The sequence below is a fragment of the Suillus subalutaceus genome (assembly GCF_016647625.1).
Source record: "Suillus subalutaceus strain FC151 chromosome Unknown DFJ58scaffold_2, whole genome shotgun sequence".
Taxonomy (NCBI): domain Eukaryota; kingdom Fungi; phylum Basidiomycota; class Agaricomycetes; order Boletales; family Suillaceae; genus Suillus; species Suillus subalutaceus.
In genome coordinates this window covers 121,132-138,389 of record NW_024540251.1, presented here as the reverse complement: position 1 = coordinate 138,389, position 17,258 = coordinate 121,132, and the positions used below count along the sequence as shown (strand labels likewise).

Below are 17,258 nucleotides of genomic sequence, written 5' to 3'. Positions count from 1 at the left end.
TAGGGGAGATTAGGGACTCACTATGATCGTACAGTCGTTTCGATGGGCGAACTCAATGCGTGAATGCATAAACTTCAGATCGAGTAACAAATGTGGTGGGATAGATCTGGCCTTGTGAATATCTAATTGACCAGTGGTACCGTAGTAGAATCAAACAGTTTCCCCATCCAATGATGTAAGTATACACATCCGGTGTGTGATGTGGCAGACCAAGGTGCTTTACTACTGAATATCAATGGCTCAACATATCGGTAGGCCGTCACCATCTAAGTGGTCATAAACATAAAGGCCTCCACCACAATGGCCACTTCAATCCGATCAGTGCTTATATAAAAAGCAGAGTAGCATGATGATACTCACAGAACGAGTGGCTTTTCTCCCGTCCACATATCACCCATGGCAAAGTATGCGACGTCAAACTCCGTGCGAGCCAGCACTTTACCTTGGGACTTGTCCGACGAGGCAATCAACGGATCCCATACTCGCACGCACCCGTCGTTGCCCCCACTGACAACGCCAACTCGCCGCCGATCCCGCCCCTCGACCCAGCATGCATGAATAGCACCATACCCGGCTGAACCTACTGCATCCAACTCTTCGTGTTTGAACGTGGCGAGGGGACCTTTGGTTAGCGCGCGAATATCGTACATGTGTACGGCATTATCTGAGCGTGCCACAGCCAGGAGTCGACCTTCGGAAGAGAAAGTGGCTGTTGTGGCTTCGAATGTAGCGACCTGTGAGGCTGATGGTTCGAGCATTGTTTCGGCGACAGCATGTCCCGACTTGCGGGCAACATCGTACAACCTTATAGGATGCTGATTATTCTCACCGCATGTGATCAAGACATAAGTGCTCCCTGCACAAGATTATACCAGTCGGGTCACGGACAAACACACACGCTCACCATCTGGACTGACTGCGCCTGCATCACCTGACTCATTAGCACTGAAAGGAAATAGCACTCGACCTCGTGATATATCATGTGCACGGTGGAAACCTTCGTCCTTGCCCTCCCCATCAGGATCGTGAGCTTCTGAGGATGTGTACATAAAGCGTTCGGTCGGACCATGGCCCCAAAGTACAGTACCCGCGGCATGGTCAGCGTCAGGAGGGGCAACGTGAAGTTTTGTCTCCGGATCAGGCGGAGGTGTAGTTCTGGACCACGTTGACGAAGTGAATAAATTTATCGTCTTGAAGACAGAGACAGTTCTGAGTGATCAAGTCAACTCCGACCAAATTGATAATTCGGATGAGATACGAACCCATCTCGACAAGACACGGCAATATTCGCACCGTCGGACGAGTGCACCAAGTCCTGGGCGACATCTCCGAGCCTCACTATGAAACAGGACATCAGTGAGTACAAAGGTAGCAACAGTTAACTCACTGGAATTCATCATCCAGGGTGAGCTGGTGATGGATTCACTCATTTCCATTTCATCAACCTTAGGCAGCTGCCAAAGCTGCACCTGACAATCATTCCCAGTCGATAGAAATTGTTCGGGGCTACAATGGCTATTAACTCATCAAGCACAATAAACGCAGGGCCCAACCATACTTCAATGGATTGAATAAGACATCATTTACCGTGTAGTATTTCTTCGCAGAAGCTGCAATACAATTCAGTCATAAGTATAACTCCTGAAGGAGAGAATCACCTCCGTGATCGATGCAGTGAGCATCGACAACATGGCCTGCAAGTGTGATTAAAACAATGCCCCCTATCGCTCGCTGACAGACTTACACCGGCCCTGGTGGAGCACTACCATTGTCCCAGCATTGTTGTCTGATGGGAGTGGCGCTGCGGGAATTAAGTGTCTCCAAATAAGAAAAGAACGCGACACGCGCACCTTCTCGATCTTCATCCGAATAGTCGGGATGCCCACCCGATGCCGCCGCACAGGCTACGATGGCGCCTGGAACTTGAACAATCTTATTTATGGCTGAGAAACTCGTCAGGGACGATGCCAAAATATTGCTTAGAGAATATCACTGACACCCTGATGCTGCCTGGCGATAGGATTGCACAGCACCTAACTTATCGTAAGCAAGATCTTGGAACAGTTTGAGAGGACGCGTGCGTCCCGGCAAGTGCCTAGCGAAGCGAAGTCGGGCAGGTGGTTTGAGTGCGCGCGGTCGGAAACCTAGCACTGAATTTAGCTGAGCAAAATTTCGTTACTTGCCCGCATGAAGATAAACAACGACGTACTTTTCCCCAAAAGAATTGCTCCTTATAAGTCGGATCTAAGGGGGTGACGGGATAGTGTACGGCGAAGTACTTTGGACGCAACGGCCGCAGTTCTCCAGGTCGTGGACGTGCCGACTCGACCTCGAGCTCCACATTCGGCGAAAGGTCTTCGGCCTTGTTTTTTAAAGGTACTGGATTCCACTAGAAACGAAGTTTGAACATATGAGTATCGATTGAAGATATACTCACTTTGGATTCATCCGAAATGTCGAGAGAAGCCATATAATTCGCGTACTCCTCTTCGGAGTCATATCCAGGGTCTTTGAATGATAGTGGTTGGGACAGGGACGGCAGTGCCCTTGTACGAGGGAGGAAATCGTTCGGGTCATGTATATCGTTACTACAGTCCATTTGGTTGCTCTCATCATTCGCATAGATATCAGTCGTGCGATCGGCAAACAAGTGGTTTTCCTCGGATCCGAGTCTAGGTTTCTAAGAGGACAAACACATGAGGCAAGTAGAGGAGCGATATCGAGTAAAACCTTGCCTTTGCAAAGATGTCATCGTCGCTGCTACAAATCGACAGATCTATGATTTCCGGCTCCTTCCACCCAGATGGCTGCTTGCGTTTTTCCTTTTGTCGACCGGGCACGTTTGCAATTGCAATGGTGGAACTTGTTGCACGTTTCTTCAAAGGTGGTTCTCCAACGCGGTCCATCGCGATTCTTTTCCTCTTTTCCTGAGGATAAAGGTGGTTATGCACGAGTCCTCGACCGCCTGAACACTTGAAAGTAAAATCTTACTTCTTCAACAACTTCAAAGAGCCCTGGACGTGCGTAAGTGAATAATGTATGACTGCTGCACGCGGGAGATAATCAGCGAATGCCTAATTAACGCCGATGGCAAACTTAGAGTCATGCTGGCAAACTTACTCTTTGAATTGCAAATTGGGTCCTGGGGACGGAGGCAAGCGGGACGAGGAAGCGATTGGTTCATTCTTGATAGTCATCATTCGACCCGCGCCAGTGGCGTTCGTGCATTGTGAGTTCCTCCCTGGGCCGTACCCTACGAACTGAATCGCGTCAGCCTTCTCATCTTCGTCCGACAAGAGAGCGTCGACATCGATGATTTCAGCTGGTACTTTGAGAGACATGATAGTAAACCGAGAAACAGAACAGACTTCAGCAAAGAGGAGTGGCTCTGAGCGGCCTGCCGACTGAGCAGTGAGTGTCCAACTTGAATGTGGTAATGCGCAGGCTGCCGGGAAACCCTCGATGACCAATGTCCTGCAGGTCCTAGGAAGAATTTGTGTGCGATGAGAGTGACCAACTTGCAATGCTGCCTCCTTTCACCCCTTTGAAGTTTCACGTTGTTCAAACTGGCATTGACAATGCATTACATTAATTGAAAGATGATTGGTCACCTGACCGTCGCGTCGCGTCTTGACACGACTTAATGCGCACGCCGTCATCAGAACCAAGCCACTGCCTATGTACGCGTAGAACATGTGTCACTGCTGAATGTTCCTACTTGTTGGCCCTAAGAACCATATCCTCCAAGGTAATTGCCCCATACTCATCCCCATCAGGCGCCCACACAGCATCATCTTGTACATAAACAAGCAAGCCTCCTTTCCCTCCAATGCTAGATGAGACGCGGAACAATGGCATCCTCGACTTCTCATGCACACGCCCCGTAGGAATAAACAGGAGATTGTGTGACGCAGAAAACTCCTCCACAATCGAGCGGAAGGTGATTTCTTGAACACGCGCAGGAGCGACTTTCGTTGCAGTCGGCTTCTTCATAGACGCATTTGCAATCGCCTGTTCTGCACGTAGATCCGGGCGTTTCAGCATCGTAGGCGCATCAGGGCCGAGCTCGATAGCTGTGTTCATAAGTTGCAACCCGCGAGTGAATCCACGTGCAACACCGGGCATAGACTGCACACTATCCGGGAAACTGCTTTTCCAAAAGGAATACCACTGTGCAACTTCTTCGAAACTGACCTTTGGCTGTATGAGCCAAATGTGCAGTACATCCAGCCACTTCGGGAAGAACTCGGTTTCTAGCAGCTGGACAAATACACTTCCGTGGAGAAGCGTAGACCACGCGAGAACATGCTTCAACGGTTCCATATCCTGGTTGCGGGGGTTGACACGGAACTCGTCACGCAACAACGAGCCTAATTTCGGTACAACATACTTGAGGAGCATTGCGTCCCACTCGCTTTTGTCGAAAACCTCCCTCCATCCACTGAGGTCCTTGAGTGCGCCGTCTGCTGGTACCCAACTCCTCAGAAGACTCTTGACCTTCCTTTGCGCATCACCCAGAACACCGTCAATACGCAAACCGAGGTATGGGAGCCAAGGGAATACAAGCGCGTGTAAGGACACCGTACTACGCTTGGGGCTCCAGTCTGCAACGGCTTTGCTCACTTTGGGTAGTATGAGTTGGTCAAGTATGTTATCGCGCACAAATGCCGGGAGGAATGTCGACCATGCCTCATACAACTTCACAGCTGGCGTAGGGTCCTCAGGTGACCATTCGTTGTTAAGGCAGGTACGGACTTTGGGTAGCCATACATTCCATAGAAGGGACTCAAAGGGAGTCATGGGCTTTTCAATAGCAGGAGGGGTTGCCACAGTATGAGCACCATAGATATCAATCTGGGTATCTGGTGGTTTGTCAACAGAGTTGACTTTCAGCGCTTGCTTCCATGTGCGGAAGGTTGTGACCAAGCCTAAAGGATCCTGGAGTGGATTCCATTGGGCAACGATGCGTCTGACCATCGGCGTGATTGCTGCGACAACAATCTCGTCTAACCGATATCTGTCGAACTCTGTGGGGTACTGCACCAGCAGTGTGGAAAACATAGGCGAAAAGTCATCCAAGGTCGCCTCATAAACAGAAGCTAGCTCCTTAGCCTTTGCGCCAATATCGTCCACGACAAGTTTTACCTGTTGTAGTCGTGCAATGACTACATACACTGCGCGTGAGTGACGATGGAATTGAAAAACGGGAACAGACATACGTTCAGCCTCATCAGTAACTTTCTTTTGCAGCCGAATGTTTTCTTGAGCAACGAATCTTTTGCGTTCCTCGAGAGCCTTGGCTTCACGGGCAAGCCCGTCAAGATCGTTCTTGCATGCGTCTACAATAAGTCGCAAGTTATGCCGTACCTCCGGTATGCGAGTAGGATCGGTTGATGGTGTCCACGATGACAAAGATATGTCAGCGAGTGATGCAACTTCACGAGGCTGAAAAAATGCGTGAGTAAGGTGAGACAGGAAGATATGAGCAGCATTCACCGTTCTGCCAGTCGCATCAATGATTTGACCAATACCGGATGCGGCGGGCTCCTGACCAGCCTCTGCAACGATTTGTTCGTATGTCTTGTGCTCCACCTTCGTCTTCACTTTCTTCGGCTTCTTCCAAGCGTCGCTCCTCTTCTCTTTCGCATCGCCCTTCTTTTTCTGTCCCGGCCGGACCTCTTCCTCATCATCGCTGACTATTTCTCCCCTTCTTCTAGCCTCAAGCTTGCTTTGCTCCGTCTTCTCCCTGTACCCCCTGAATGCGATACCCATTTTACTCGGGCGTAATTTGCTCTCGATTGGAACAACAATACCATCCCCAGTCGCGCCGAGACCTGTACCAGTCTGCCATCCCATCTTTGCAAGCATCTGAGCACCGATGGTACCTCCAATCTTATTGAAGTGTGCTTGTTCATGTGCAGGTAACGGAGTGGATGGTTTGCTTGTAGAGGAAGTCCCGCTGCGGAGGAAAGAGCGTTGGGCCCGAGGGGCACTGTTACCACCAAAGGCGGTTGGCAACTCGGATGTAGACGCTAGTTTGGTAGGGGCCGGGGAAGCGATAGCAGGTCCAGATGGAGCACTAGATGTAGAACCGATACCACCCTTCGTAAATCCCATACCTACAGTCGCAGATCCAAGTCTTGTAGAATTGCCGAAATCACCCTTGGCAGAACCTATTCCACCCTTTGAGCCAATTCCACCTTTCGAAGATCCTATACCGCCTCTCGTAAAGTTCTGCATTGGAGGTTCCGGCTCAGTTCTAGTTAAGCCAAGGCCGGCAAACGCTGGCCGCTCTGGTGGTTCGTCCTCCTCTTGATCCCGTATGCGGGGCGAAGAAGGCGCTGAAAGTCCATCTTCATCTCCATCATCCTCAGCATATTCAGCCTGCTCGATGTCATCATCGGAACTGTCGACCCCATCCGCTTCATCAACCACTTCTTGTTCCCCTTCCTCTGCCTCATCCTCCTGCGCCTCCATATACTTCTCCAAATCTACTTGTCCCTTTGCGACAAACGCGGGAGCCTTCGTCCAGTCGCTTCTCTTGCGTTTCGAGCTTGGGCCGCCGTGGTTTTCATCCTCACTGTCGCTACCAAATACACCGTAAATTGCGTCTTCTTTACCATTCTTCCGACGCCGCTTGTGTGAGTTTTCAAAGAGGGCACGCTCAGCACGAATGTCTGGATCATTGTCGTCTAGGTTAACGTCAATTTCTGAGCCTTCTGAAGAGTCGGAATCATCGTCTTCGAGGAATTGATGTTTGCGGCGTGGCATGGTGGTAAGGTTTCAGTTAAACTGTATTGGCAGATCAAGTATTAGGCGCGTGACCTTTGATGACTACGCCAGTGGGCCGCCCGTCACTCAACCGTACGTGGACGTGGAGTAAATACTACTACAACTTGAGCCAACCACAACTCACGAGCCTACATAGTACGAGTGCGTAACATTTTATTAGTAGTATTCATGAAAACTGCCTACTGATCAACTACGGCATCGAAATCATGGCCTGCAACTCGAAGGGACTCGACTTGCTGCAAAGGGTGACTCGGGGAGCTATTATTTTCAACAATTATGGAAAAGGTGCATTTATCACCTATAGGTTATCGGCCATCCATAAGTCCTGTCTGCGTGCGTTTTCATGGCGCTCCAGCGTTTTGCGGTATACCTGGAGCACCTCTCATCGCAGAATGTCTATGAGTCCAGTTCATCCTATTCCTGAAGCTGAAACTCCAAGTTGTGTACTCCCACACCAGTTTTTCGGCCGCTGCAGCTTCTCACTGTCCTCTTTACTTCTCAATACTAGCCGCGAAGCTAGGCCGTGATATAGAAGAGGATGTCATTGGGTTTTCAGAGGCAACATGATTTGAGAAAGGACATCATTGAGGACAACAACCGTGGTCATTCATAGGCTCATATTTTCTGGCAGTGTCTGAAGCCACCGTCCAGATCGGCAACTTCAGACGCCACCGGAGCAACACGAGGGAGGGGTTGCTGGAAACATCAAGCTGCGTACTATGTGGCGTGGTTGCCGATTTTTTCCAGTTTTCATTGTAGATAAGGAACGCTGCAAACAGTACTATGTGCTGTTATGTGGTCGCTTGAACTTTGACCCTGGGTGTACGGGAGTGCAACCATCAAGCCACTGCGCGGCTTTTGTCCCTGCGCGTCATATTCCGGCTGTGAGTCCTTTACCTCATCTCGTATAATGTTCTAGCATATATATAGACCAGATCGAGTCTGGACAGAAGGAGATCACTGAAATAGATGTCTCAAGGGGCCTGTCACAATCGAAGAACGAGATGCTGAGATGTATGTCTGCATGGTCATGTGGGCATGTTCTTTTCCCCTCCTGTGGCCTCTCATTTCTGCTTGGAGCTAGCCTCTAGTGGTGGCATCATACAACCAGCAGATCTGGCTGTGCAAATTGATGCCCTACCGACCTCCAGGATGGATTCAGTGCGAGCAGTGCCACAAAATCGCACTAGTATCCTTATTATAATATGCATCCTTACGACATCGTCACCCCATGACCAAGGCAGAGTGACTCATGAGGTGTGCACAAGGCCACTGATACAAAACGGGGCATTGGAGGAATATTAGCCATCGAGTGTTGGCAGTCTGTGTGAAGATTTAGAGGCGAGTTATCTAGTTGTTGCATCTCGACCTATGCATGGTACATACCTTTCATATCTGACCTTCTTGGTGTCATTTCGAACAGAATGTGACCAGGACATCTCTTACGCTCTCGGGTGCGGGCAGCGAGGTAGAGGTTGTGCAGATTGGCATTGAAAATCATTAAGACGACAGGTTTTTCTATGATGACATCACGCTTGGGCATCTAACATCAATGAATGATGGAACTTTTGAACTAATGCTAGCACAAAGATGTCAGAATGGCATCGGATACAAGTACCGAAATCCCGATTAGCTTCTCGAGCTTTTGCGGTGTTCATACATTCTGCGTGACTGCTTTGCAGGTTCACATCTACAATCCCCCAGAACCGACTTCCGCTTTCAACTTGATTTTATATCAAAATACTTCAGTCAGTCAGTGGCAGGATCTCCATAATTCCTATTCCAGCCACAAAAGAGCTCCATAGCAGTATATCTAGCATGAACGCTATCGTCCGCCACGTTCGCCGCTCCACCACGTACATCCTTCGAAAATGACCCTGGTTTCGATTTGGAACGATCCCAGCTGGTGACCGACTATCAGTTCGTCCGGTATCTTCGGCTATTTCGTAGGTTCGTGGAGTGTCATCGGACAACGAACATGATGTCTCCATCTAACCTTCTACTGCGATTTTGCAGTTACATCTTCAGCTGCGCTGGTAGTATACGGCTGGGGTGAGCAAGATTTTATTCAAGAAGTCAGGATCATGATGGGATTCTGGTACTCACATTCGGACAAGAGGTAAGATTAATTTGTTCCATCAGCGGAGCTAGCTCACCATGAATGGATCTACAGATTGAACTGATCTGGGTGAGTGGAGTCCCACGTCAGAAAGAAGAACAAGTGGATAATGTGACCCATTTGCAGTAGAAGCGACGCTGGTCCCTCATCCCTGTTTTATATGTATTTCATGTTGTAAGCGGACATATGTTTGCGAGTCCAACAAGTTGGCGCTGTGTTAATTAGTCTTCTCTCACAAACAGCCACATTTTGTTGTGTCTCTTCGCACACTATATTGTTCTCCCGACCGGCAGCATACAGCAAATTTTTCACCAGTTCTCTTAACAGACGCAGTAAGTATTTGTATTGATCCCTGCGATTCCCGTCTGAAAATCTGCGCTCCTACTGTAGGTGTGAGGTTCTCGACCAATTACTTTGTTCAACATAATAACTGCGACGACTATGAGTTTATCTGGAGTGTTTGGTAATCCGAGGCCCATGACTCACGGGTTTTCAGGTGATGCTGTGGATGCCTTATAAAATTGATTAAATTTTGTCGTAAACGCCATGCTGGGCGGCGAGCTATTACTCAACTACATGCGATACCTTGCCATATTGACTTGACTAAATGACATGTATGTCATCATGATCCATCTTATTTGAATGTGGTTGTGGTTGGCTTTTCCGCTGAAGTTCCACGCATGCTAGGTCTGCTACTGTTTCTTACTTCGAGCTCGGTTATCTATCCCCACAAATCTCGGTATGGCCTCTGTTCACCTCTGTGGTGAATAGTTTATACAGGGCTGCACAGCACTTGTACTTACTTGAATCCTAAGGCCCATCTACGTTCAGAAAAAGCGCAGAAGCTGTTCGAACTTCGAGTACTGGTAGAACAACACCCTAAGGAATGATTTATTTCGTCAGTCCGACCGTCCCTTGGTGTTCTGTCCTACTTCCTGTACGTTCATAGCTAGTATCTGAGGCTCGACTCCCAGCTTGTGTGGTACGGCGGCTTATGATTGGCAAGTACGCTGGTCCATGATAATAGAGAAGGAACGACTATCTTCAAGGTCTGCCATGGTCCGCCTGGGGAGACTAGATATATCAGGCTGGGAGTTGGCAATAGTACATACGCCGTACGGTGGAAGTGTCGCAAGAGAAAGCAAAAAAGCAAAAACAAAGGGCCTGGCCGGGAATTGAACCCGGGACCTCCTCGAATTTGGGTGAACCCTAACAAGGAATCATACTACTAGACCACCAGGCCGATGAAACCTGCGTCTTACTGAACCATCATAATCGTGTAAGTTCCAAATAGGTTTACTGACGCGTCCCTTCGCGTTCATCTTAAGGACCGACATCATCACCCAACATCATCTAGCACAATGGACCAACGAAGAAAGGATGCTCTTAAGAGCTACCGGGATGTAAGCGAACTGGCTGCCTTGCACTTCTGCTGATTTCAGCTCGCTATAGAAAATGCAGAGTCACGAGAACTCGAGTCAGAGTCTCAAGAACTGTTAGTGTTTGTCGGATCAGCGCATTCGAAGCGTTCTAACGTTGCTTCCATACAGTGCGGTTTTCGTTGAAAGATCTTGAGGCTGACTACGCGAAGACCGAGGATGATATCAAGGCCGTGCAGTCTGTTGGGCAGATCATTGGAGAGGTTATGAAACAACTAGATGACGAACGATGTCAGTCGCATTAGGTTTCTTTATCTATTGGGGCGCTCAATCACTGCATAGTTATTGTAAAGGCATCGTCAGGACCTCGATATGTCGTCTCTTACCGCCCCGCCCTACCAGCAGAGAAACTCAAGACAGGCACACGGGTTTCCCTTGACATGACCACCCTTACAATCATGCGTATCCTGCCAAGAGAAGTAGATCCTATGGTTTACAAGATGAGTTTGGAAGATCCTGGAGGTGCATCGTTTGCAGGTATTGGTGGCTTGGGTGAACAGGTACGAGAGCTGCGTGAGGTATGTCTGCTATAATTTCTTCCTACTACTTCATACTTACTATTCTCCAGGTGATCGAGCTACCGCTGCTCAGCCCAGAACTTTTCCTCCGTGTCGGTATCAAGCCTCCCAAGGGTGTCCTGTTATACGGTCCCCCAGGGACGGGCAAAACCCTCCTCGCCCGTGCTGTTGCAGCCACTCTCCAAACCAATTTCCTGAAAGTAGTATCCTCTGCTATCGTCGACAAATACATTGGTGAGAGCGCACGAGTCGTACGTGAGATGTTTGGGTATGCAAGGGACCACGAGCCCTGCGTCATATTCATGGACGAAATCGATGCCATCGGCGGAAGGAGGTTTTCGGAGGGTACCAGCGCAGACCGTGAGATTCAAAGAACATTGATGGAGGTTGGTATTTGTTCCCCACTTTCTTTGTGGGATCAAGCTCACTTTTTCACAGCTATTGAACCAAATGGATGGTTTCGACTCCCTAGGACGAACAAAGCTCATTATGGCAACAAATCGGCCAGACACTCTTGACCCTGCTCTCCTCCGTCCTGGTCGATTAGACCGGAAGATTGAAATTCCTCTACCGAACGAACAGGCACGACTAGAGATTTTGAAGATCCATGCACAACCCGTGAACAAGAGCGGATACATCGATTATGAAGCAATCGTGAAGGTGGGTTCTATTGATGTCATCTTGTATTCATCTCACGCGGCTTGCAGCTCACGGATGCGTTCAATGGTGCTGACCTGCGGAATGTGGTGACAGAAGCAGGCATGTTCGCTATCAGGGACGACCGGTGAGTTCTAGCTTGTCATGACAAGCACTTATTTCGCTCATTCTCGCGAAGAGAATACATCGTCCAAGAAGATCTCACCAAAGCTGCACGGAAGGTCAGCGATGCTAAAAAGCATGAGAGTGAGTCCAAGCTCTTTGTAGTTCGTCACATTTTCTCAAGCAATTCACAGCCAAGTTGGAGTATTCTGCATAGACCCGCATGTAATATACCGCCTGCATTGTATCTCATTTTTATCTCGCATTCGAGGGTTATGACAACTGAGAAACAAAATAATCCGAAAGGTTCATTAACGTCACCTTATTGTAGTCTACAAACTTCCGCGTCGTTGAATATCGTCCGTGGGTGGTTCGAGCGGAGAAATTGGTTAAGCAGGAGAGGTATGATAGGAATCAGAAACGGAAAAGCCCCTTCTTTTTCTTCTTCTCTTCCTTTTCTACCGTGCCCGAGCCGACCAGCGACGCCGATGATGTTGTTGATGGTGTCTTCACAAGCTTGCTGGCGAAGGGTTTCGAATCCTTCGGCACAGGGAGTGCGGGGCGTTGAGGTGTAGGAGGGTCTGGTGTGAAGTATTTCTCATCATAATATTCTTGATATGAGTGATGTGCTCCTGCCAATGAGACACCATTTGGCACAGCACGTGAGCCGACCCCCGCAATTTCAATGACTTTCAGGTCATCGATGAAGTTACGGGGCGTAATAGCGTGCGTCGAGCCTACAGATGACAAGCTTTCAGTGACCTCGAGTGCTCCTGATAGGGCGCATGACATACCTATGTAGATATCCTTGTTTAGCGACGTCGACAACGAGTATGCTTCTCGAATCTCCGAGTATGTCATCCCGCCGACCACAAACACGATAACACGCTGCTTGCTCTCCGCAAGAACATTCGGCCGAACAGCCTTGTGCCAACTAGGCTTCGCACTACGTAAGGATGTGGTTTGGGGTGTTGTCTGTTTAAGACTTGCAGCTGGCGACAGAACTGTCGGGGAATCTTTGACGTAAGGGAAGAGCGTGGAGTCTAATTTGTTGGCTGAGTGTTCCTGGGGGATAGCATTCAGCACAGAACAATGAGATGTAAGAGTGCCCCTACTTCTATGACTGTCCGAAGCAGAGGTCGGTACCGTGAGAGCTCGTACTCGTCGTCACTGCATGTCTTTTGCTTGAGCTTCTTCTTGGTATCTTTGTCTGAAGGTCCCTAGGTGCAACCATGAGTAAGATGATGAATTACACTTGCCACGTGCGTACCCTGCTTATGCGAACACCGAGATGCACCAACGAATTGACGGCGTCCTGATCAGCCATGCTTAGCCGTGCATGTTGATACAATCGTCGGCGATCCTCGTCTGGAACACCATCACGATGTTGGATGTAAAGCGCAACCATGCGCACTTTATTGGCATTTCTATGCAAGACTATCAGGTCAGCTGCACAGAAAGGTTATGTGAATGCTAACATGACCTCTTGGCTATCCAACAAGGGCACCATTTCCTCAACAAGGTTCTTCGGTGTCTTCCCCTCCGCGGTGAGTCCAGTAGCGCAACACTGGATATACGTTAGCTTTGTCCATCGAATGAATGTATCACAGCTACCTGCTCAACGTTGGCCACCAGCGGTAGTTTGTGCTTCTCGAATAAGTTCATACAATCCTGCGCCATGTTCAGATGCAACGAGAACTTGAATGTCATCACAAGATCAGTATCATCGATGCGCGCAAGCACACGCGTGCACTCGCCTTTTCTCTCTGCTCTTGATACTGAGGCAAATTTGCAAGCATATCCTTCATGTCATTGAGACTGGCAGCACCCTCCCCTTTGAACCCTGCATTCTCTTCCATAAATTTGTTAAAATCCGCCATGAGTTTGTCGATCGCTTCACGCATATGCATGTGGCGGACAGTGGTCCATACCGAGTCGGCGTCGGAAAGAGTGGCGATCTTGTCCTCGTAAGATCCGACCGATGATTGGAACTTGTACCTACGGGTAAAGCTGTCAGTGAACTTTCGCGCTAGCATACGCAGACAAACATATATTTCGTGCCGTCGTCTATCTGCAACAGATCATTACACATAGTCTGATATGTGAACTCGTGAATGAAGGGTGCGACGGTATCCATAGATCGGTCCGTGATTATGAGAGTGCCGCGGGGTCGGGGAGGATCAGAAGCTTTCTAACGTCATCAATCACAATAATTTAATAAGCCATTCGAAGTCAACAGGTCACCTGAGTTGAGCACTCACAGGAAACTCCGGATTAATCCGTTTGTACTCGTCCAGGTTTTGCTGGACCATCAACGCAAGCAACTTTGTAACGAAGTCCGTGTCAGCGACCTCGTACGCGCGTGCAGCGTCTCCGCGAGCTAAATTGGTTCGCCATCGACCACTACCTTCAGGAGGCGGAGGGGCGCGCGTTTGGTCGTTGGGTTTGAGGGGACCAAGGGGAGTGTGGTGAGTTGGCATGTAGTACCGAACGTACGGGAATTCGTTGAGGGTGATGCAGACATTTGCTATCTGCAAATAATTGAGGTCACGGACATAGTTCCAAACACCTGCATTTGAATGCCTACAGTCTTGCTCACAAACCGCAGCTCCTCCTCAAGCTTCGATCGCGCTGACTTAAACGCAGCCTCATTTCGCGGTGGGCTATAAGTGTTAAAGAACAGTCCTGGTGACTGAAGAGAGAAGGTTTGTGCCTCGGTCGCTGCATACGGAGGCATCCTAATCAACATCAAGCTTCGTCGTGAGTGGCCTCCGTGTGAAACTCACCCCAGAAGTTGACAAACAGATCCTGCAGTCCTTTGAGATGCGGTTCAGCAGAGGATGTCGTCAAGTGCTCAAACAAGGCTTCCGACAACCCTAAAGCACACGCCCGTCCTCAGCCGATGCAGCTGACGCGGAAGTCAGATGAGAAAGCGTACCATCGACGAAGAATAAATGAGCCCCAAGATATTGCTGGCGACCGTCGCTAAAATCTTTGATGATGCGATTGACATTCTGCGTAGTCGGCATGAGTAGATACACTGCCTCGAACTGCTGGGGTTCCCGGTGACTGGATATTGACTCAATCACTGACCCATATAACTGTCAGTGCTAGTTGGGTTATCCGACTGACAAGGGCTCACAGGTAACATTCTCCTCAAGGATGTCGAACTGCTTGAGGACTGAGCCTAACAGCTTCTGTGAGTGTTCGTCTACCACAAGGATCTTCCATCGTCCAGGGGGATTCACGGATCTGATGGCCTGAAGCAATTCTGCAATTGTGATATGTATATTAGCGCTCGCTGGCTTATAAGAAGGCAGCGCGCATACTTGAGCGAACAGCGGTGATGAGTGAGGCCATGAATTGATATGGCTGGTAGTAGTAATCAATAATACAACCGCGTAGCTTAACTGTCCTACAAGCCTTATTTATCGGCTATCACCGTAAGTAACATGCTTATCTGCCAGCACTCGACCCGTACGACCCTTTGCAGTTTATGTCAGAGTATACCTCAGACGTACACCGAAGCACTTTATTGCTCCCTGCAAAGCCCTCTGTCCCAAACCCAAAACCTCACACAAGATTACAACATATTGAAGAGAGAAAACGGGGTATTTAAAATCAGAATAGATAGAGCAGCATCCACAAAAACATACTTGTCCACGAAGGGCAAAATATATATATACAGCTGCTGTACGTCCATCATCTAGCTAGATTAGTATCAAGCTTGCGTAAGTGGTATATCCGTCAGGTCACATGAGGAAGGAGCCGCCAGCAGCCAATAATGAAGTGACAACCATAGATATAGGCATCATGGCATCCGATAGAGCACCAGAAGTCTTGGTGGTGTTACCCTGTCCGCCTGCGCTGCTAGGGACGGTCGAGTCACCACTAGTGCTGTTCGGGTAGGGGAAGCTCGTGTTTGTGTTGCTCTCGCGGTACAGGTTCGTGCTTGGGATGCCATTGCAGTGACCAATCGAGTCGAACTGAATACGGGGAGTCAGATAATTGTCCGCACATCAGGGAAATTACGAACAGTAAGTGCGGGGGTAAAGTTCATAGCAGCAGGCAGCGTGTAGCCAATGGCAAGATCAACAGTTTGTGCGTATAAGTCGTGCTCAAGAACAACAAATCTAGGAAAGAAAATGAGTAAAGTCAAACGGGGACAATCCAGACTGCACCTACCCAGTGTTCAGCATAGTTGCGTTAGTTAGAATAGCCTCAAAAGTGGCGAACGACTGAGGACCTGTGACCACACCGCCTGGAACCTTCCAGTCTATCAAAATGAATTTAGATTCAAAATCCAAGCATAAAATCGAGATAGCTGACCGTTGGTATCAAACGTTGCGCCAGTACCAGTGCTAGTCCAGATAACGGGGACCATACCCATTGCCAGGGAAATGGCACGAACACGATCGTCAATGTCGCCGTAAGGGGGACGCATCAATGTGGGAGTAACACCAATGACGTCCTTGACAGCTTTGCGTGCCCAACCAAGCTCAGCTACGACTTGTTCGGTAGTAAGCATGGTGAGAGGCTATTGCACAATTAATCATAGACGCAAGATTAATTTTATCACACGTACACGATGCGACCAGGTGTGGACAGCGATTTCGTGCCCAGCCATATACTCCTCCACAAGAACCTGAGGACGCTCGACGATACGAGAACCAATAACGAAGAACGTTGAGGTCAAGTTCTTAGAAGCCAAGTAGTCAAGAAGCTCCCTGTCAATCGATGAGAAAATTACAATCAAGAATGTCGAAGATAACACACTGAGCTGTTCAAAACATGAGCCTTGATTAATGTACAATGCTAGGAAAATATACATACTGTAGAAACCTGGGCCATCGTCGAAGCTGACACCCCATGTCAACTTGTCCGGACAAGCAGTGATATCAGTAACACGGGTATAACCACCGCAGGTCCACCAACCACGACTAGCAGCTTGCGCGGCTGCAGACGGGTCGTTGGCGCAAGTGCCATCTACCGTAGGAGTGAGGTCGGGGATGGTGAAATTAGCAAGTTCTTCCATCCATTCGGAGACCTCTGACGAATCTGCACAATAATATTATGCTTCGTAACACATCGCAATTTTTTACAACACGCACTAGTAGGTGCAATCTGGTCCTGAACAGGCCAGCTTGCAGCTTGGAATACGACTATTTAAAATATTGTCAGCACCAAAAACAGACATCGGTAAGAAAACTTGCAGGGAGTAGGCAAAACTGGAGCACCGGAAATTAAAGGTGTAGCGCCTGCGGAATATGTAGCTGAGAGGGGGACGGTCGAAGGGGTCGCCATGCCCGAAGTGATATTAATCAGTGGAGGAATAGTGGTGCCAACAGGTGTGGTCGGAACGGGTGAATTCGAGGTCGATGTAGCCGATGTGAAGCTCGTTGTTGGGGCACCGGATGATGAGGAGCTCGAACCACTGGCAACGACAGCGCCAGCATTCTGTCTCTTTGCAAGACGAACGTGTTGGTCGGGAATGGCATTAGCAGCACCGAGAAGAGATAAAAGAGTGACGAGGGCTTGCAGCTGCATGACGGAACAGGCCTAGCCAAGACAAAATCAAAAGAGTGACGGGACAGAGAAGATGGTTTTGGAACTTGAAACGCGATTGAGAAA

At 48.9% G+C, this 17,258-nt stretch overlaps 5 protein-coding genes and 1 non-coding gene across 6 annotated transcripts; 1 reads left to right on the top strand and 5 right to left on the bottom strand.

Annotated features, from left to right (window-relative positions):
• Window positions 1-132: 132 nt before the first annotated feature.
• DFJ58DRAFT_176503 (WD40-repeat-containing domain protein) lies at window positions 133-3,597 on the bottom strand. Its single transcript, XM_041379051.1, has 15 exons — window positions 3,121-3,597; window positions 2,992-3,046; window positions 2,736-2,927; window positions 2,438-2,680; window positions 2,210-2,389; window positions 1,998-2,160; window positions 1,851-1,943; window positions 1,745-1,801; window positions 1,659-1,694; window positions 1,559-1,610; window positions 1,388-1,506; window positions 1,263-1,338; window positions 905-1,209; window positions 361-856; window positions 133-307 (listed from the first exon to the last, which is right to left on the bottom strand). Exons 1-15 carry the CDS (start codon window positions 3,339-3,341, stop codon window positions 241-243), a joined length of 2,355 nt encoding a protein of 784 aa, XP_041250772.1. The 5' UTR covers window positions 3,342-3,597; the 3' UTR covers window positions 133-240.
• A 117-nt stretch (window positions 3,598-3,714) lies between these two features.
• DFJ58DRAFT_649715 (GC-rich sequence DNA-binding factor-like protein-domain-containing protein) lies at window positions 3,715-6,117 on the bottom strand (the record flags this gene model as incomplete). Its single annotated transcript, XM_041381537.1, has 3 exons — window positions 3,715-5,165; window positions 5,220-5,445; window positions 5,497-6,117. 3 exons carry the CDS (start codon window positions 6,115-6,117, stop codon window positions 3,715-3,717), a joined length of 2,298 nt encoding a protein of 765 aa, XP_041250771.1.
• Window positions 6,118-10,071: 3,954 nt separating this feature from the next.
• Window positions 10,072-10,154, bottom strand: DFJ58DRAFT_t15. The gene has a single exon. It is a non-coding gene; the product is annotated as a tRNA-Pro (tRNA).
• DFJ58DRAFT_754335 (P-loop containing nucleoside triphosphate hydrolase protein) lies at window positions 10,155-11,909 on the top strand. Its single transcript, XM_041387992.1, has 9 exons — window positions 10,155-10,314; window positions 10,364-10,406; window positions 10,462-10,581; window positions 10,633-10,868; window positions 10,919-11,254; window positions 11,307-11,528; window positions 11,576-11,652; window positions 11,704-11,771; window positions 11,822-11,909. The coding sequence occupies exons 1-9, from the start codon at window positions 10,273-10,275 to the stop codon at window positions 11,842-11,844; spliced, it is 1,167 nt and encodes a 388-aa protein (XP_041250770.1). The 5' UTR covers window positions 10,155-10,272; the 3' UTR covers window positions 11,845-11,909.
• DFJ58DRAFT_865439 (Sec1-like protein) lies at window positions 11,822-14,987 on the bottom strand (the record flags this gene model as incomplete). Its single annotated transcript, XM_041394159.1, has 14 exons — window positions 11,822-12,364; window positions 12,422-12,692; window positions 12,743-12,847; window positions 12,898-13,054; window positions 13,106-13,194; window positions 13,242-13,325; window positions 13,385-13,625; window positions 13,676-13,818; window positions 13,889-14,158; window positions 14,215-14,348; window positions 14,414-14,503; window positions 14,566-14,715; window positions 14,770-14,928; window positions 14,957-14,987. The coding sequence occupies 14 exons, from the start codon at window positions 14,985-14,987 to the stop codon at window positions 12,042-12,044; spliced, it is 2,247 nt and encodes a 748-aa protein (XP_041250769.1). The 3' UTR covers window positions 11,822-12,041.
• A 38-nt stretch (window positions 14,988-15,025) lies between these two features.
• Window positions 15,026-17,246, bottom strand: DFJ58DRAFT_754329 (carbohydrate esterase family 4 protein). Its single transcript, XM_041387991.1, has 8 exons — window positions 16,823-17,246; window positions 16,739-16,789; window positions 16,457-16,685; window positions 16,213-16,354; window positions 15,957-16,164; window positions 15,813-15,903; window positions 15,664-15,760; window positions 15,026-15,613 (listed from the first exon to the last, which is right to left on the bottom strand). The coding sequence occupies exons 1-8, from the start codon at window positions 17,172-17,174 to the stop codon at window positions 15,380-15,382; spliced, it is 1,404 nt and encodes a 467-aa protein (XP_041250768.1). The 5' UTR covers window positions 17,175-17,246; the 3' UTR covers window positions 15,026-15,379.
• Window positions 17,247-17,258: the final 12 nt, after the last annotated feature.